Consider the following 16,606-nt stretch of genomic DNA (forward strand, 5'->3'; position numbering starts at 1 on the left):
ACACGAGCCTCCTCCCACCCCTCTTCATCTATAATTCTTCAGTCAGATCCAGTGTTAACAACAACTTGTATTTATATAGCGCCTTTAATGTTGTAAAACATCCCAAGGTGCTGCACAGGAGTATTTTAAGACAAAAAAATTGACACCGTGAAGGGATAATTACTAGTCCTAGCCCCTTTGCCCGGATCAGGCGTATTTCTCAAGACGTTCACTTTCAACTAAAATTTGAGGTAGCCGAATCCTAAAGACGCTTAATTGGGTCTAAAGGTCCGGATTATCTCTCCCTAAAGGAAAGGAACAACCTGAAGATGTTACCATCCTCCAGCTAGCACTTTTAATAAGTTTAGCTGGACTGTAACCTTCCGGATATTATGAAGGTCCGGAAAACTCCCCCAGAATTCTGCAACTCCTCACCAAAGAGTGCACAGAGATTGATTTTGCGAGTTTGATACAGAAGTATTATGTGAGACAATTCTAAAAATACATACTGTAGATTTATTAAAGAACCGACATGTATTTTACAGTTGGTGAGTCATTCGTAACATTAACAGTTCCAAAAAGAGAAAGCTTTCAATTCTTATTATCAGAGATCCTTATTCTCAAATCTTAACTTCGCTACAGTTTTACAGTTCTTAAAGTTTATTCAGGATATCCACCAAAATCAAATACAGTACCTTTGATCCCCGAGGTTCAAAGAGTTGTAGACTTACAGAGCTGCCTCTGAAGCCTGAGAATCGCTTTGCCCCTTTACAGCGAATCTATTATCCCATTTGAGAGCTCAATATTTATACCCTTTTCCAGTGGTATTCCCTTTAAGGTTTTCTGCTGATGTAAGCTAATTATCTCTAGTATTTTTTCTGCTGACTTCTGCAATTCTTAGTCACCTCAGCTGGTAGCAATACAGACTCGTGTCTCTCCTTTAGGTGTTTGTAGCTTACCATAAAAAACGTAACAGCAGGTGCATTTCATTTGATGTCATTTTACTAAGGCCTTCTGTTTGTGCCTCTTTACAAAGTGTAAATTAGAACACTTGGGTGATCTTTTGTTTCTTCCGAAAGATTCAGACTGTTAGGAGCGTTTAACCTTCTGTTTCAATAAGGTTATTGATTCAGTGTCAACAACTATCTTATCTCAATAGCCTGAATGCTGTCACAGCTTTAGATTGTTGAGGTTTCTAGATTTCCAGACCCAGTTTGTCATGTTTTAATGAGGCCAGAACTCTTTCATAGAATGGTGTATTTTTCTGAATAGGCTATATGGCTTATTCCTTCACAACTGATCCACATAAGGATAAATTAGGGCAGGTGACCAAAAGCTTGGTCAAAGAGGTAGGTTTTAAGCAGTGTCTTAAAGGAGGAAAGAGAGGGAGCGAGGTGGGGAGGTTTAGGCAGGGAATTCCAGAGCTTAGGGCCCAGGCAACAGAAGGCACAGCTACCAATGGTTAAGCGATTGTAATCAGGGATGTTCAAGAAGACAGAATTAGAGGAGCGCAGATATCTCAGGGGGCGGGGGGGGGAGTTGTGGGGCTTGAGGAATTTACAGAGATAGGGAGGGGCGAGGCCATGGAGGGAATTGAAAACAAGGATGAGAATTTTGAAATTGAGGCGCTGCTTAACCGGGAGCCAATGTAGGTCAGCGAGCACAGGGGAGATGGGTGAACGGGACTTATTGTGAGTTAGGACACGGGCAGCCGAGTTTTGGATGACCTCAAGTTTACGTAGGGTGGAATGTGGGAGGCCAGCCAGGAGCGCGTTGGAATAGTCAAGCCGAGAGGTGTTAAAACCTGTTACCGTAATGGCAGTAGGCGGCTCTACCCGTGGCCGGTCAGCGGCAAGAGCGACAGTTAAGTGAGCCGGCCAACTCCAGAAGGTGCTGGCAGCTTCGGGCGGGCAAGCATCTGGAGGTAGGGAGTGGGACCCTTGATGGAGGAAGTTGTAAGGGGGAGACGCAAGTCAATGAAAGAGTGACCATGGACCATCCGAAACACAGCAACAGGGATCATGTCCCTGCGTTATTAAAGAGGTGTGGAGGACAGTCGCAGGAGCGCCAACAATAGCTGATCGGTGGTAACGATGATGATCTAAAATCTATATAATCAATCCATTGATATTCCTGCCGAGCGTAGAGGCAGCAGCACAATGTAAACGCGTCCCGGCTCACGAGTTGCTGCTGCCCGTCCCTTACATTCCACTTCAAGCCGTTGAATGTGAAGTTATATTAAAAATGGATGTACAAATCCCACCAGACATACAGGAGAATGGTTGTGGTTGTCGGAGGCCAGTCATCACGGGCCCCGGGGCATTTCTATTCATTATTGTTATCAATCCTTGAGATGTGGGCATCGCTGGCAGGCCTGGCATTTATTGCCCATCCCTAGTTTCCCGTGAGAAAGTGGCGGGTGAGCCTTCTTCTTGAACTGCTGCAGGCCGTGTGGTGAAGGTGCTCCCACAGTGCTGTTACTGTTATTCATTGTACTGGTTTGATATAGCTGAGTGGCTTGCTAGGGCAGTTAAGGGCCGACTACATTGGTGAGGGACCGGAGTCACATATAGGGTAAGGATGACAGGTTTCCTTCCCTAAAGGACATTGGTGGACCAGTTGGGTTTTAAGAACATAAGAAATAGGAGCAGGAATAGGCCACTTGGCCCCTCGAGCCTGCTCCGCCATTTAATAATGGCTGATCTTGGGCAATGACAATCTGACAGAGTCACGGTCCCTTTTACTGATTTACTGATACCAGCTATTTATTTCCAGATTATTTTATTAACTGAATTCAAAATTCTCAAAATGCCGTGGTTGGAGTGAACTCACAGTCTTATTAGTTCAGGCTTCTGGGTTACCAGTCCAGTAACATAACCACTGTACTACCGCACCCCGCCTACATCACTGCAGGAGTCCCTCCGAGAAGAGTCCTCGGCCCAACCTTCTTCAGCTGCTTCAGCGCTGAACCTTCCTTCCGTCAAATGATCAGCAGCGGCACTGTTTGCTGATGATTCCGCAGTGTTCACCTCCGTTCACTGCTCCTCCGATAGTGAAACAGATCGTGCCAGCCGACAGCAGGATTTGGATAAAAATCCAGGCTTGGGTTAACATAGGAACAGGAGGAGGCCATTCAGCCCCTCAAGCCTGTTCTGCCATTCAGTTAGATCACAGCTGATCTGTATCACAACTCCCTTAATGCCGTACCTGAACAAAAAATCTATCAATCTCAGTTTTGACATTTTCAATTGAGCCCCAGCCTCAACAGCTTTCTGGGGGAGAGAGTTCCAGATTTCCATTATCCTTCGTGTGAGAAAGTGCTTCCGGACATCACCCCTGAACGACCTAGCTTTAATTTTAAGGGTTCTTCTGCCCCCTTGTTCTGGACTTCCCCACCCGAGGAAATAGCTTCTCTCGATCAACTACTATAAACACACATTTAGATCACCCCTTAATCTTGTATTTTCAAGGGAATACAAACCTAGTCTGTGCAACACGTGGCAGCTGACAGTCATGCCGCATAAGTGCCATTTAATGACGATCTCAAGCAAGAGGAAACCCAGCCAGCTCTCCCTGATTGTCGACGGTACCACAGTTGCCAAGTCCCCCAGCATCAATGCCTTGGGATCACCATTGACCAGGAGCTAAACCAAATCAAACCCGTGACACTGAGAGCAGGACAGAGGCTGCGTACTGTGCAACCCGCTTCGGAATAAAGAAAACAGCAAATATATTAGACAAAAACTGGTTCTCAGTCATCAATTTGGCCAGCAAACTCAAAATTAATAAAGAAGGGTTAAAATCGCCGCCAAAATGTCAGCAAGATATTCAACCAGATGAGACATCGCAGTCAGCCCGATGTGTCCTCCTCTGTCCCACTTCCCATGGAGTCACTGGATAGCGATCAGGAGCAGGACCATCGAGCAATATTGTATCTCTTTCACTCAAGTGGGGACCAGCGCCAATCATAGCAACCCAAACTCTGCCCCAAATATGACTTTTTTATTGACTGGGGCCTATTTTATCTTAGTGGTTGATGTGATGGTTACAGCAAGGCCTGAGGCAGGAAACATTGTGAACTGTTTGAAATGTCGGATCCTTCAGAAGATAATCAAACTGTGGTTTAAACAGAACAAGCGGATTACAGTGGCTTTTGACAACACGGTGACCTTGTAGATGTGAACAGTATGTGTCAGGTCCACACTATCTGGCATTTTCCAGTGTCCCTTTTGAAACACAGCTCCCACATGAATTCCAATAGCAGATTTCTTCAATGAAGTATTTTTCACAGAACCTGACTCAGATTGTATTTTCTGCCTGTGGTCAGTCTGTCGCCATATTGCCAGTAAGAAAGAAAGACTTGCATTTATATAGCGCCTTTCACAACCACCGGACGTCCCAAAGCGCATTACAGCCAATGAAGCACTTTTTGAAGTGTAGTCACTGACATAATGTAGGAATCTCAACAGCCAATTTGCGCACAGCAAGCTCCCACAAACAGCAACGTGATAATGACCAGATAATCTGTTTTAGTGATGTTGGTTGAGGGATAAATATTGGCCAAAGAGTCACACTCGGATTGCACAGGCCAGTGTGTGTCACACTCAGAACGCACGGGCCGGTGTGTGTCACACTCAGAACGCACGGGCCGGAGTGTGTCACACTCAGAACGCATGGGCCAGAGTGTGTCACACTCAGAATGCACGGGCCGGAGTGTGTCACACTCAGAACGCACGGGCCGGTGTGTGTCACACTCAGAACGCACGGGCCGGAGTGTGTCACACTCAGAACGCACGGGCCGGAGTGTGTCACACTCAGAACGCATGGACTGGAGTGTGTCACACTCAGAACGCACGGGCCGGAGTGTGTCACACTCAGAACGCACGGGCCGGAGTGTGTCACACTCAGAACGCACGGGCCGGAGTGTGTCACACTTAGAAAGCACGGGCCGGAGTGTGTCACACTCAGAATGCAGGGGCCGGAGTGTGTCACACTCAGAACGCACGGGCCGGAGTGTGTCACACTCAGAACGCACGGGCCGGAGTGTGTCACACTCAGAACGCACGGGCCGGAGTGTGTCACACAGTGTTTAATACACAGGCCGGAGCAGTTGACAGTCTGCTAACGTGGCATGTGTGTAGCCGATCAGTCTGGTCATTGGCAGGAGGATGTGCTCCTTGTCTATGAATCTAGATCACAGGGTACCGGCAATGTGCCTCTGGTGCAGCCGAACCTGAGCACCTTGATGGTCCTTTTCTTCTACCTTCAATAAACATCAATAATGGGAGATTACCAGGAGAAAATTCTTTGTCCCAAAGATTGGTTTGCAGCAAACGTGGGCTGTGCCAGGACAACTTGGCACGAAGCCTCCTGACCAACGGAGGGGGAACAGGAAAGAAACAAAGAATCCACTTCCAAAAACGGCGCGTGTGGCCACTCTGAGTGCCTTATTTGATATGGGGAACGAGGCCTGGAATTTCCTTGGACTTTCTCCGCCGCACGGGGTAAATGGGGTTTCCGACACACTTACGGCAAAGTTACAGCAGTGTGGTGACATAGCAGCAGAACATCCTTAACTAGGGGCCATAAATATAAGATAGTCACTAATAAATCCAATAGGGAATTCAGGAGAAACTTCTTTACCCAGAGAGTGGTGAGAATGTGGAACTCGCTACCACAGGGTGTGGTTGAGGTGAATAGCAGAGATACATTTAAAGGGAAACTAGATAAGCATATGAGGGAGACAGGAATAGAAGGATATGCTGATAGGATGAGGCTCGTGTGGAGTGTAAGCACAGCATGGACCTGTTGGGCCGAACGGCCTGTTTCTATGCTGTAAATACTATTTAACGTCTGAGGAAATTCAGGACCTTTCTTGGCTCAAAGACGAGGAAATTGTTTTGGGCATTTGAAGAATAACATTGGGGTCTAATTTAAATATAATTAACTGCAAACTGTTGGGCCCTTTTTGGAACAGTTTGATTATCATCTGAAGATTCTGACATTTGAAGTTCACAATATTTCCTGCCTCAGGCCTTGCAGGAACTATTACACTAAAGACCAAGAGAAAGAAGGCCACTGATTTCCCTCAACTGTAGGTTTGCTTCAGCCTCATTAAATAAAAATCATATTTTGGGCAGTGTTTGGTCTCTGTGATTGGACTCAGCCCCCCTTGACTGAGAGAGTACAATATGGATTAACAATTCTTATCCGGATTGCTATCCAATGACTCCCGCTGGAAAGCGGGACAGAGCAAAGCTCAACTGGAAAATCGGACAATGGTCAAGAGCTGGTGTTGGACAGTGTCAGCTGTAGCTCAGTGGGCAACACACTCGCCTCTAAGTCAGAAGGTCCTGAGTTCATGTTACCCCTCCAGAGACTTGAGCACAAAATCCTGCCTGACACTCCAGTACAGTGCTGAGGGAGTGCAGCACAGTCAGAGGCGCCGTCTTTTGGATGAAACGTTAAACGTTAAACGTCTGCTCTCTCAGGTGGATGCAAAAGACCCCACGGCACTATTTCGAAGAGCAGGGGAGTTTTCCCTGGTGTTCTGGCAAATAGTTATCCCTCAACCAACATCACTGAAAGAATGGCCCAGAAATTCGGGTCGGGGGCTTCCCGCGGGTGCAAGCCCCCGACCTGCACTTACCTACCGCGCCGGCCGTTGAGCTGTGAGCCCGCGTGGGATTCCGATCCTGGGCCTGCTCCAACTGCCGGCGCGCAGTGCTTGCGTATCCCAGGGGCGCAGTTAGTTCGAAGCGTCCCCTGGGATCACGTGGGCCATGGAGAGCCAATCGGAGCAGAGAATGCTTCATTCATAATTTGACAGGAAGACCTGTCAAAACTTAGAAATACTACGGCCCCATAACATCACTAAATCTTCAAATAAATTTTTAAAAATCACATTTTTAAAATAAACTATAAATTACATGAAATAACGATTTTAAACAATAATTTAAATTTTTGAAAAAATTAATTACATTTTCTAACGGGGCTAAAAATAAACTTACCTTTCTTTAAAGTATTTAAAAATAATAAACCTGTGGAAAAAATGTTTAAATTTTAATTAATTCACCACTTACCTTGTTAAAAGCGAGTCTTGCGACTGCTTTTTAAATGTCTAACTTCTGGAGACTTACCTTCCCGATGAAAACCTGCAAAAAAAAACCTAAGTTCGATGCGCCCGCGCTGCCTCTCCCGCGCACGCGTTCGACCTCTGAACCCCTTCTTTCAGGGGAACGGAAGTGCCGGTTTCCCACGCATGCGCAGTGCATGCATGAAACCGGCACTTCCATTGGGCTTATGGGTGAGGACCCCGTGCGTACTCACCCGTGGAGACCCGAAGTTCTGGGCCATTATCTGGTCATTATTGCATTGCTGTTTGTGGGAGCCTGCTGTGTACAAATTGACTGCCACATTTCCTACATTACAACAGTGACTACACTTCAAAGTATGTAAAGCACTGAAAGGTGATGTATAAATAAGTCTTGCTTTCCTTTTGGAGATCTCCGCTCATTCCTCCATTTGGTCGGGCCCACTTTACACAATAACCAATCAGAATCTAGTCTTTTGTCTATATTGTACTGATAAACATCCAGCATTGAACCATTCACAGACTCACTCCTGTTTCACGACTAACAGATACCTGCCGATTGAGAACCCCTGTCATTACAACACAACTGGCTCACTGGGTGTGATGATTGATTTCGGCGTGGTGGATCGTGGGTGGGAGCAGATTGACAGCCCCTTACACAATGGGAACAAAAATCGGGCAGGGTGCTTCCCACTTTCCATCTCTTGCCGGCACCAAACATGACCTCCATTCACTCACTCAGTCAGAGGCTGGCATGGAGATGGTGGCCTGGACATCCAGGGAGATCCCCTTGTCTCACATCAGACTAACAGGGGGAAGGCTGGGAGAAACCAGCCATGGAAATACAGGGCTGGTGCTTTTAAATATTATTTTATTTATGAATTTTAGCTTGAGGTGAGGGACATTAGTGGTGGGAATAGAGAACAAAGCTCCATCTACACTGCCCCATCAAACACTCCCAGGACAGGTACAGCACGGGTTAGATACAGAATCAAGCTCCCTCTACACTGTCCCATCAAACATTCCCAGGGCAGGTACAGCACGGGTTAGATACAGAGTAAAGCTCCCTCTACACTGTCCCATCAAACACTCCCAGGGCAGGTACAGCACGGGTTAGATACAGAGTAAAGCTCCCTCTGCATTGTCCCATCAAACACTCCCAGGGCAGGTACAGCACGGGTTAGATACAGAGTAAATCTCCCTCTACACTGTCCCATCAAACACTCCCAGGGCAGGTACAGCACGGGTTAGATACAGAGTAAAGCTCCCTCTACACTGCCCCAACAAACACTCCCAGGGCAGGTACAGCACGGGTTAGATACAGAGTAAAGCTCCCTCTACACTGTCCCCATCAAACACTCCCAGGGCAGGTACAACACGGGTTAGATACAGAGTAAAGCTCCCTCTACACTGCCCCATCAAACACTCCCAGGGCAGGTACAGCACGGGTTAGATACAGAGTAAAGCTCCCTCTACACTGTCCCATCAAACACTCCCAGGGCAGGTACAGCACGGGTTAGATACAGAGTAAAGCTCCCTCTACACTGCCCCATCAAACACTCCCAGGGCAGGTACAGCACGGGTTAGATACAGAGTAAAGCTCCCTCTACACTGTCCCATCAAACACTCCCAGGGCAGGTACAGCACGGCTTAGATACAGAGTAAAGCTCCCTCTACACTGTCCCATCAAACACTCCCAGGTCAGGTACAGCACGGGTTAGATACAGAGTAAAGCTCCCTCTACACTGTCCCATCAAATACTCCCAGGGCAGGTACAGCACGGGTTAGATACAGAGTAAAGCTCCCTCTACACTGTCCCATCAAACACTCCCAGGGCAGGTACAGCACGGGTTAGATACAGAGTAAAACTCCCTCTACACTGTCCCATCAAACACCCCCAGGGCAGGTACAGCACGGGTTAGATAAAGAGTAAAGCTCCCTCTACACTGACCCATCAAACACTCCCAGGGAAGGTACAGCACAGGTCAGGTACAGAGTAAAGCTCCCTCTACACTGTCCCATCAAACACTCCCAGGGCAGGTAAAGCATGGGTTAGATACAGAGTAAAGCTCCCTCTACACTGTCCCATCAAACACTCCCAGGGCAGGTACAGCACGGGTTAGATACAGAGTAAAGCTCCCTCTAAACTGTCCCATCAAACACTCCCAGGGCAGGTACAGCACGGGTTAGATACAAAGTAAAGCTCCCTCTACACTGTCCCATCAAACACTCCCAGGGCAGGTACAGCACGGCTTAGATACAGAGTAAAGCTCCCTCTACACTGTCCCCATCAAACACTCCCAGGGCAGGTACAGCACGGGTTAGATACAGAGTAAAGCTCCCTCTACACTGTCCCATCAAACACTCCCAGGGCAGGTACAGCACGGGTTAGATACAGAGTAAAGCTCCCTCTACACTGTCCCATCAAACACTCCCAGGGCAGGTATAGCACTGGTTAGATACAGAGTAAAGCTCCCTCTACACTGTCCCATCAAACACTCCCAGGGCAGGTACAGCACGGGGTTAGATACAGAGTAAAGCTCCCTCTACACTCTCTCATCAAACATTCCCAGGGCAGGTACAGGATAGTGAGTGACAGACGAGTGGTTCCTCTAACTCTGCCCCAAGATTCTGGAAGGTCACAGTTCCTCTCATTGCTTTGTGCTGAGTGCTGGTCTGAGCTGGTTGCAGGACAGTTACTACAGTGGGCTCAGAACCCCGGGATGGTTCTGGGAAAATCAGTGGGGGATTCCTGCTCCCGATTGCTATCCAGTGACCCCGGGTCAGGCCTGCAGAACAGCTACCTGGGCAAGGTATCTGAGAGCGTTTTGTCTCGACCCAAAGTTGGGGTAAAAGCTGGTGGAGGAGGAGCAGCGGTTCAGTACAAGCAGGGCACTAATGCTGCGAACCTATTCTCTGACACACAGATCAACGCCTCCCTGGAGGAGCAGGAATTTGTGGAAGCATGGGCCAAGAAAGCAAAGGCTTTGTTTGACGACATCAAGGGGAATTTTAGTGATCAACACCTGAAGAAGATCATCAATCAGATTCGCATCCTGGGCCCTGCTAACCTCGCACCTGATGAGAGAAAGAAGGTAAATATTTTGTATTATCAGAACAGCATGGTCATCCCAGGCCCACCGCTGCCCTCGCCAATGCCTCCACTCGAATCTCTGAATCATCGCTGTTCGTCCCAAGACAGTCACTAACCTCCCCAACTCAGCTTGGCGTCAAACTGGGGGCCAAGGTTGCTGATGGTCGGGTTTTGTCAGTACAGTGTTTGTATTAGGGCCCAAAGACAATTGCTGAACAGGAATATAAGATCAGGAGGAGGCCATTCAGCCCCTTGAGCCTGTGCTGCCATTCAATCAGTTCATGGCTGATCTCTACCTCAACTCCACTTACCCTCCGTTGCTCCAGATTCTTGCTATCCTCTCCTAATAAAATCAATCAATCTCAGTCTTGAAAATGTGATTGCCACCCAGCATTCACGGCCTTTTGGGAGGAGGGAATTCCAAATGTTTCCCCACCCTTTGTACGAAGAAGTGCTTCCTGATTTCACTCCTGAATTGATTTGCTCTAATGTTAAGATGGTGCCCCTTGTACTGGATTCACTGGTGAAGAGGAAATCACTTCTCTGTAAATGGCCTATCAAATCCTTTTAATATTTTAAACAAACCACTGATCAGAACGCATCCCTCAGTCTCTCAGCACGTCACTATATTACCCCTCACCCTGACACCCCTCACCCTGACACCCCTCACCCTGACACCCCTCACTCTGACACCCCTCACTCTGACACCCCTCACCCTGACACCCCTCACCCTGACACCCCTCACCCTGACACCCCTCACCCTGACACCCCTCACTCTGACACCCCTCACTCTGACACCCCTCAACCTGACACCCCTCAACCTGACACCCCTCACCCTGACACCCCTCACTCTGACACCCCTCACCCTGACACCCCTCACTCTGACACCCCTCACCATGACACCCCTCACCATGACACCCCTCACTCTGACACCCCTCACTCTGACACCCCTCACCCTGACACCCCTCACCCTGACACCCCTCACCCTGACACCCCTCACTCTGACACCCCTCACCCTGACACCCCTCACCCTGACACCCCTCACCCTGACACCCCTCACTCTGACACCCCTCACCCTGACACCCCTCACTCTGACACCCCTCACCCTGACACCCCTCACCCTGACACCCCTCACTCTGACACCCCTCACTCTGACACCCCTCACCCTGACACCCCTCCCACCATGACACTCCCACCATGACACTCTCTCACCATGACACTCAATTCAATTCAATTCAATTCAAATCGCTTTATTGGCATGACAAGTTACATCTTATGTTGCCAAAGCATCGAAAAACATTCATGTTTGTCCACAAAAATACAGATATATCCCTGAGTGTATAAATATACTTTCATATAATTTATATATACTCTTTTCTTATATTTAGTGGTTGTCCCTCTGTTTATGGCAAGCTGTAACATAGTGTGCCGCTAGTGTTACACAATTTCTCTCTTCCCCTAGTAGGTATGGGAGTTTTTGGTCGTCATTCAAATTTCTGAATTCCGGGCATATTTTTGTGAATTTTGGGTAGAAATTCTCCCTTATGCCCTGATATTTTCTACAAGCTGTGAGGAAGTGCATCTCTGTCTCCACCACTCCCTGACTGCAGTGAGAGCATATCCTGTCCTCTCTTGGTAGCCGGGTCTGCCTGTGTCTACCTTTTTCGATCGCCAGGCTATGTTCACTAAGTCTGTACTTGTCAAGGTTTTTCTCAGTTTGCTATCCTTTACCATGGTCAGGTAATCAGTCATGTTGTATTGTCTGTTTAGGGCCAAGTAGCAATTGAGTTTGCTTTGGGTTTTTGTTGTTTCTGCCCAATATGACAGATATTTTTCCTTTTGCTTAGCGACGATTGTGTTGGGTCGAATTCTTTGTGTTACACTGTCACTGTCCTGGGGCCTGGGGCTGGTTATTGTTAGTAGTGTTAGTAGTTACTTCACTGAGTCCCAGGACTAGTTGACTGAGGGTATTCTTCTTTATGGTCCTCTCTTGGCATTTCAGGGCTTCGTAATGATAGCATTGGGGGTTGCTCATTTCTAGGTGTTTCCAAAATTTGGTGGCTCTTTTTTGCTGAGTGTCTCACCATGACACCATGACACCATGACACACTCAACATGACACTCTCACCATGACACTCTCTCACCATGACACTCTCTCACCATGACACACTCACCATGACACTCTCACCATGACACTCTCTCGCCATGACACTCTCTCGCCATGACACACTCACCATGACACTCTCACCATGACACTCTCTCACCATGACACCCTCTCACCATGACACTCTCGCCATGACACACTCACCATGACTCTCTCACCATGACACTCTCACCATGACACACTCACCATGACTCTCTCACCATGACACTCTCTCACCATGACACACTCACCATGACACTCTCTCACCATGACACTCTCTCACCATGACACTCTCACCATGACACTCTCACCATGACACTCTCACCATGACACTCTCACCATGACACTCTCTCACCATGACACTCTCTCACCATGACACTCTCACCATGACACTCTCACCATGACACTCTCACCAAGGCACTCTCAGCATGACACTCTCACCATGACACTCTCACCATGACACTCTCTCACCATGACACTCTCTCACCATGACACTCTCACCATGACACTCTCACCATGACACTCTCACCATGACACTCTCACCATGACACTCTCTCTATGACACTCTCACCATGACTCGCTCACCATGACACTCTCTCACCATGACACTCTCACCATGACACTCTCACCATGACACTCTCTCACCATGACACTCTCACCATGACACTCTCTCCATGACCCTCTCACCATGACTCGCTCACCATGACACTCTCTCACCATGACACTCTCTCACCATGACACTCTCTCACCATGACACTCTCACCATGACACTCTCACCATGACACTCTCACCATGACACTCTCACCATGACACTCTCTCACCATGACACTCTCTCACCATGACACTCTCTCACCAAGGCACTCTCAGCATGACACTCTCACCGTGACACTCTCACCATGACACTCTCTCATCATGACACTCTCACCATGACACTCTCACCATGACACACTCACCATGACTCTCTCACCGTGACACATTCACCATGACACTCTCACCATGACACTCTCTCACCATGACACTCTCTTACCATGACACACTCACCATAAATCTCTCACCATGACACTCTCACCATGACACTCTCTCACCATGACACTCTCTCACCATGACACTCTCTCACCAAGGCACTCTCAGCATGACACTCTCACCGTGATACTCTCACCATGACACTCTCTCATCATGACACTCTCACCATGACACTCTCACCATGACACACTCACCATGACTCTCTCACCGTGACACATTCACCATGACACTCTCACCATGACACTCTCTCACCATGACACTCTCTCACCATGACACACTCACCATAAATCTCTCACCATGACACTCTCACCATGACTCATTCACCATGACACTTTCACCATGACACTCTCTCACCATGACTCTCTCACCATGACACTCTCTCACCGTGACACTCTCTCATCATGACACTCTCACCATGACACTCCCTCACCATGACACTCTCACCATGACACTCTCGCCATGACACTCTCACCATGACACATTCACCATGACACTCTCACCATGACACACTCACCATGACTCTCTCACCGTGACACATTCACCATGACACACTCACCATGACACTCTCACCATGACTCTCTCACCGTGACACTCTCTCAGTACAGACACTAGGCCTTAAGTTTGTTATTAAATCTCTCATTAAATGAGACTGGGCCCTGTACTGAGAGATTTATTAACACACTGATGGCCTGAAGCCTGCACTGAGAGAGTTAATGTTGTATTTTAGGACTGGAAAAGCTTATAATGGGATATCTAGTTTGGCTCTCCATTCGATGCCTCCTGAGATGCCAAGTGGAGAAATTTGGTGCCTCCAGCAACAGATCTTATTGGGCAGATTAATGTGATGTGTTCCATGGTCTGGGCCTCATGGCCACAGTCGCACTTCGGGTCGTCCCTCATCTTCCACTTGTGGAGCAGGTGGCCGCATCGTCCACTGTGCGGATTGGGTTGAGCGCTGTCCACTGTCTTCGAGGGAGGTCGAAGCCAGAGACCTCTGCCGTTGGGTCAGTGATGAGGTGTTGGTTCTTTATGTTGCATGCCTCCCACGATTCCCTCCATCTGGATATTGGGTCGATACCAGCTGCATGAATATTGGCTGCTGTTTTTCAGAATGGCCGATGTGGTTTTAAGAGCTTTCGTGGTGGGTTTTTCAAGTCTTTGTGAACGGGGAAGGTCAGTGTTGCTCATGATTTTTTCCATCTCACGGAGCAAGATGGCGTCGCAGTGAATGGCAGGCGGGGCGACGAGGGACGGCGCCGGGAGCCACTCATTGGAGTGGACTTGAGCATCTCTGACACCGCCCTCATGGCACCCTTTAGCGGCATGTCCATGATCTTTGCGTGGCGGCTGTTGGACCATGAGGCAGAGCAGTATTCTGCAGCAGAGTAGACGAGGGCCATTGCTGCGGTGTGAAGTGTACTGGCTGTGCTCCACGTGACGTTCCAGCGAGTTTCTGGACCAGGTTCACCTGGTTTACACTTATTGGCCGGTGCTGGTGGGAGGGGGCTGATGGGTAAGAGTCCTGTCCAGGGTGACGCCCAGCTATTCTGGGTGCGGTTCATGGGTAAGTTGCCTTCGCAGAAGGAAACGTTGAGTTCTTTCCCAGCGGCGTTGTTGTTCAGATGGAACGCCGACACAACTCAGGATTGGGGCGGAGGCACCAGGTCCAGAAGTAGCATTCCAGGAGGTCCAGGACACTTGTTAGCATCATATTTGAGTGTCAGCCGTGGCTAGTGGGTAGCACGCTTGCCTCTGAATCAGAAGGTTGTGGGTTCAAGTCCCACTCCAGAGACTTGTGCACTGTAATATATTTGGGTAGAACAAATAAAGGACAGAAACACGATGAGTTGCTAGTCATGTGCTTGCTTTATTAAGCCAGAGTGAACTGAACATGCGCAATACTAATACGATAGCAAAATACTGCATATGCTGGAAATCCAAAATAACAACAGAAAATGCTGGAAAAACTCAGCAGGCCAGGCAACATCCGTGGAGAGAGAAACAGAGTAAACGTTTCAGGTCGAAACCCTTCGTCAGGACTGAGAAACACAGGAAATGAAACAGATTAAAAGGCCAGTTTGGGGGCTGGGAAATGGGGATGAAAGAACAAAAGAGAAGTGAAGAGACATTAAGAGGTATTCAAAACCAGACGAGATGGTGATCGGACTAGTGGAGACAAAAGGCGGCTCTAGATTAGGTGTGAAATGCGCTGGCGGAATGAGAGACAGCTGCCATGTGGGAGAGAGAAAAAGGGGGAAGGGCACAAAACAAAGGTGTGGATAAAAAATATATATAAAAATGTAATAGGGGCCGAGGTTGTGATCTGAAATTGTTGAACTCAATATTGAGTCCGGAAGGCTGTAAAGTGCCTAATCGGAAGATGAGGTGCTGTTCCTCGAGTTTACACTGAGCTTCCGTGGAACAATGCAAGAGCCCGAGTACAGTGAGGTCCGAGTGGGAATGGGGCGGTGAATTAAAATGACAGGCGACCGGAAGCTCAGGCTCACCCTTACGGACTGAACGGAGGTGTTCCGCAAAGCGGTCACCCAATCTGCGTTTGGTCTCCCCAGTGTAGAGGAGACCACATTGTGAGCAGCGAATACAGTATACTAGATTGCAAGAAGCACAAGTAAATCACAGTTTCACCTGGAAGGGGTGTTTGGGGCCCTGGACAGTGGGAAGGGGGGAGGTATAAGGGCAGGTGTTGCATCTCCTGCGCTTGCACGGGAAGGTGCCAGGTGAAGGGGAAGGGGTGCTGGGGGTGATAGAGGAGTGGACTAGGGTGTCTCGGAGGGAGCGGTCCCTATGGAATGCTGAAAGGGGAGGGGAAGGTGCGTTTGGTGGTGGGATCACGTTGGAGGTGGCGGAAATGGTGGAGGATGATCCGTTGAATGTGGAGGCTGGTGGGGTGAAAGGTGAGGACAAGGGGAACCCTATCCTGGTTCCGGGAGGGAGGGGCAGGGGTGAGGGCAGAAGTGCGGGAGATAGAACAGACACGGTCGAGGGCCGTGTCAACCACAGTAGAGGGGAATCCTCGGTTGAGGAAAAAGGAAGACATGTCGGAAGCACTGGTGTGGAAGGTGGCATCGTCGGAGCAGATGCGGCGGAGATGGAGATACTGGGAGAATGGAATAGAGTCCTTACAGGAGGTGGGGTGGGAGGAAGTGTAGTCCAGGTAGCTGTGGGAGTCAGTGGGCTTGTAGTGAATGTTGGTCAATAACCTATCCCCAGAGATGGAGATGGAGAAGTCGAGGAAGGGAAGGGAAGAGTCGGA

The 16,606-nt window shown here is 48.6% G+C and overlaps 1 protein-coding gene across 2 annotated transcripts in view; it reads left to right on the forward strand.

Annotated features, from left to right (window-relative positions):
- Positions 1–16,606, forward strand: part of ace (angiotensin I converting enzyme (peptidyl-dipeptidase A) 1) — a 432,315-nt gene that overhangs the window by 49,557 nt on the left and 366,152 nt on the right. For both annotated transcript variants that reach the window (XM_085966629.1, XM_085966628.1), the window contains exon 2: positions 10,000–10,167. Coding sequence is in view for 1 of the 2 variants with exons in the window: in XM_085966628.1 (XP_085822754.1) it covers positions 10,000–10,167 (168 nt within the window). In the remaining variant the exon portion in view is untranslated. The remainder of the gene's footprint in view (positions 1–9,999; positions 10,168–16,606) is intronic.

This window comes from Somniosus microcephalus, chromosome 24 (assembly GCF_052327205.1).
Source record: "Somniosus microcephalus isolate GS21.2 chromosome 24, FLI_Smic_1.0, whole genome shotgun sequence".
Taxonomy (NCBI): domain Eukaryota; kingdom Metazoa; phylum Chordata; class Chondrichthyes; order Squaliformes; family Somniosidae; genus Somniosus; species Somniosus microcephalus.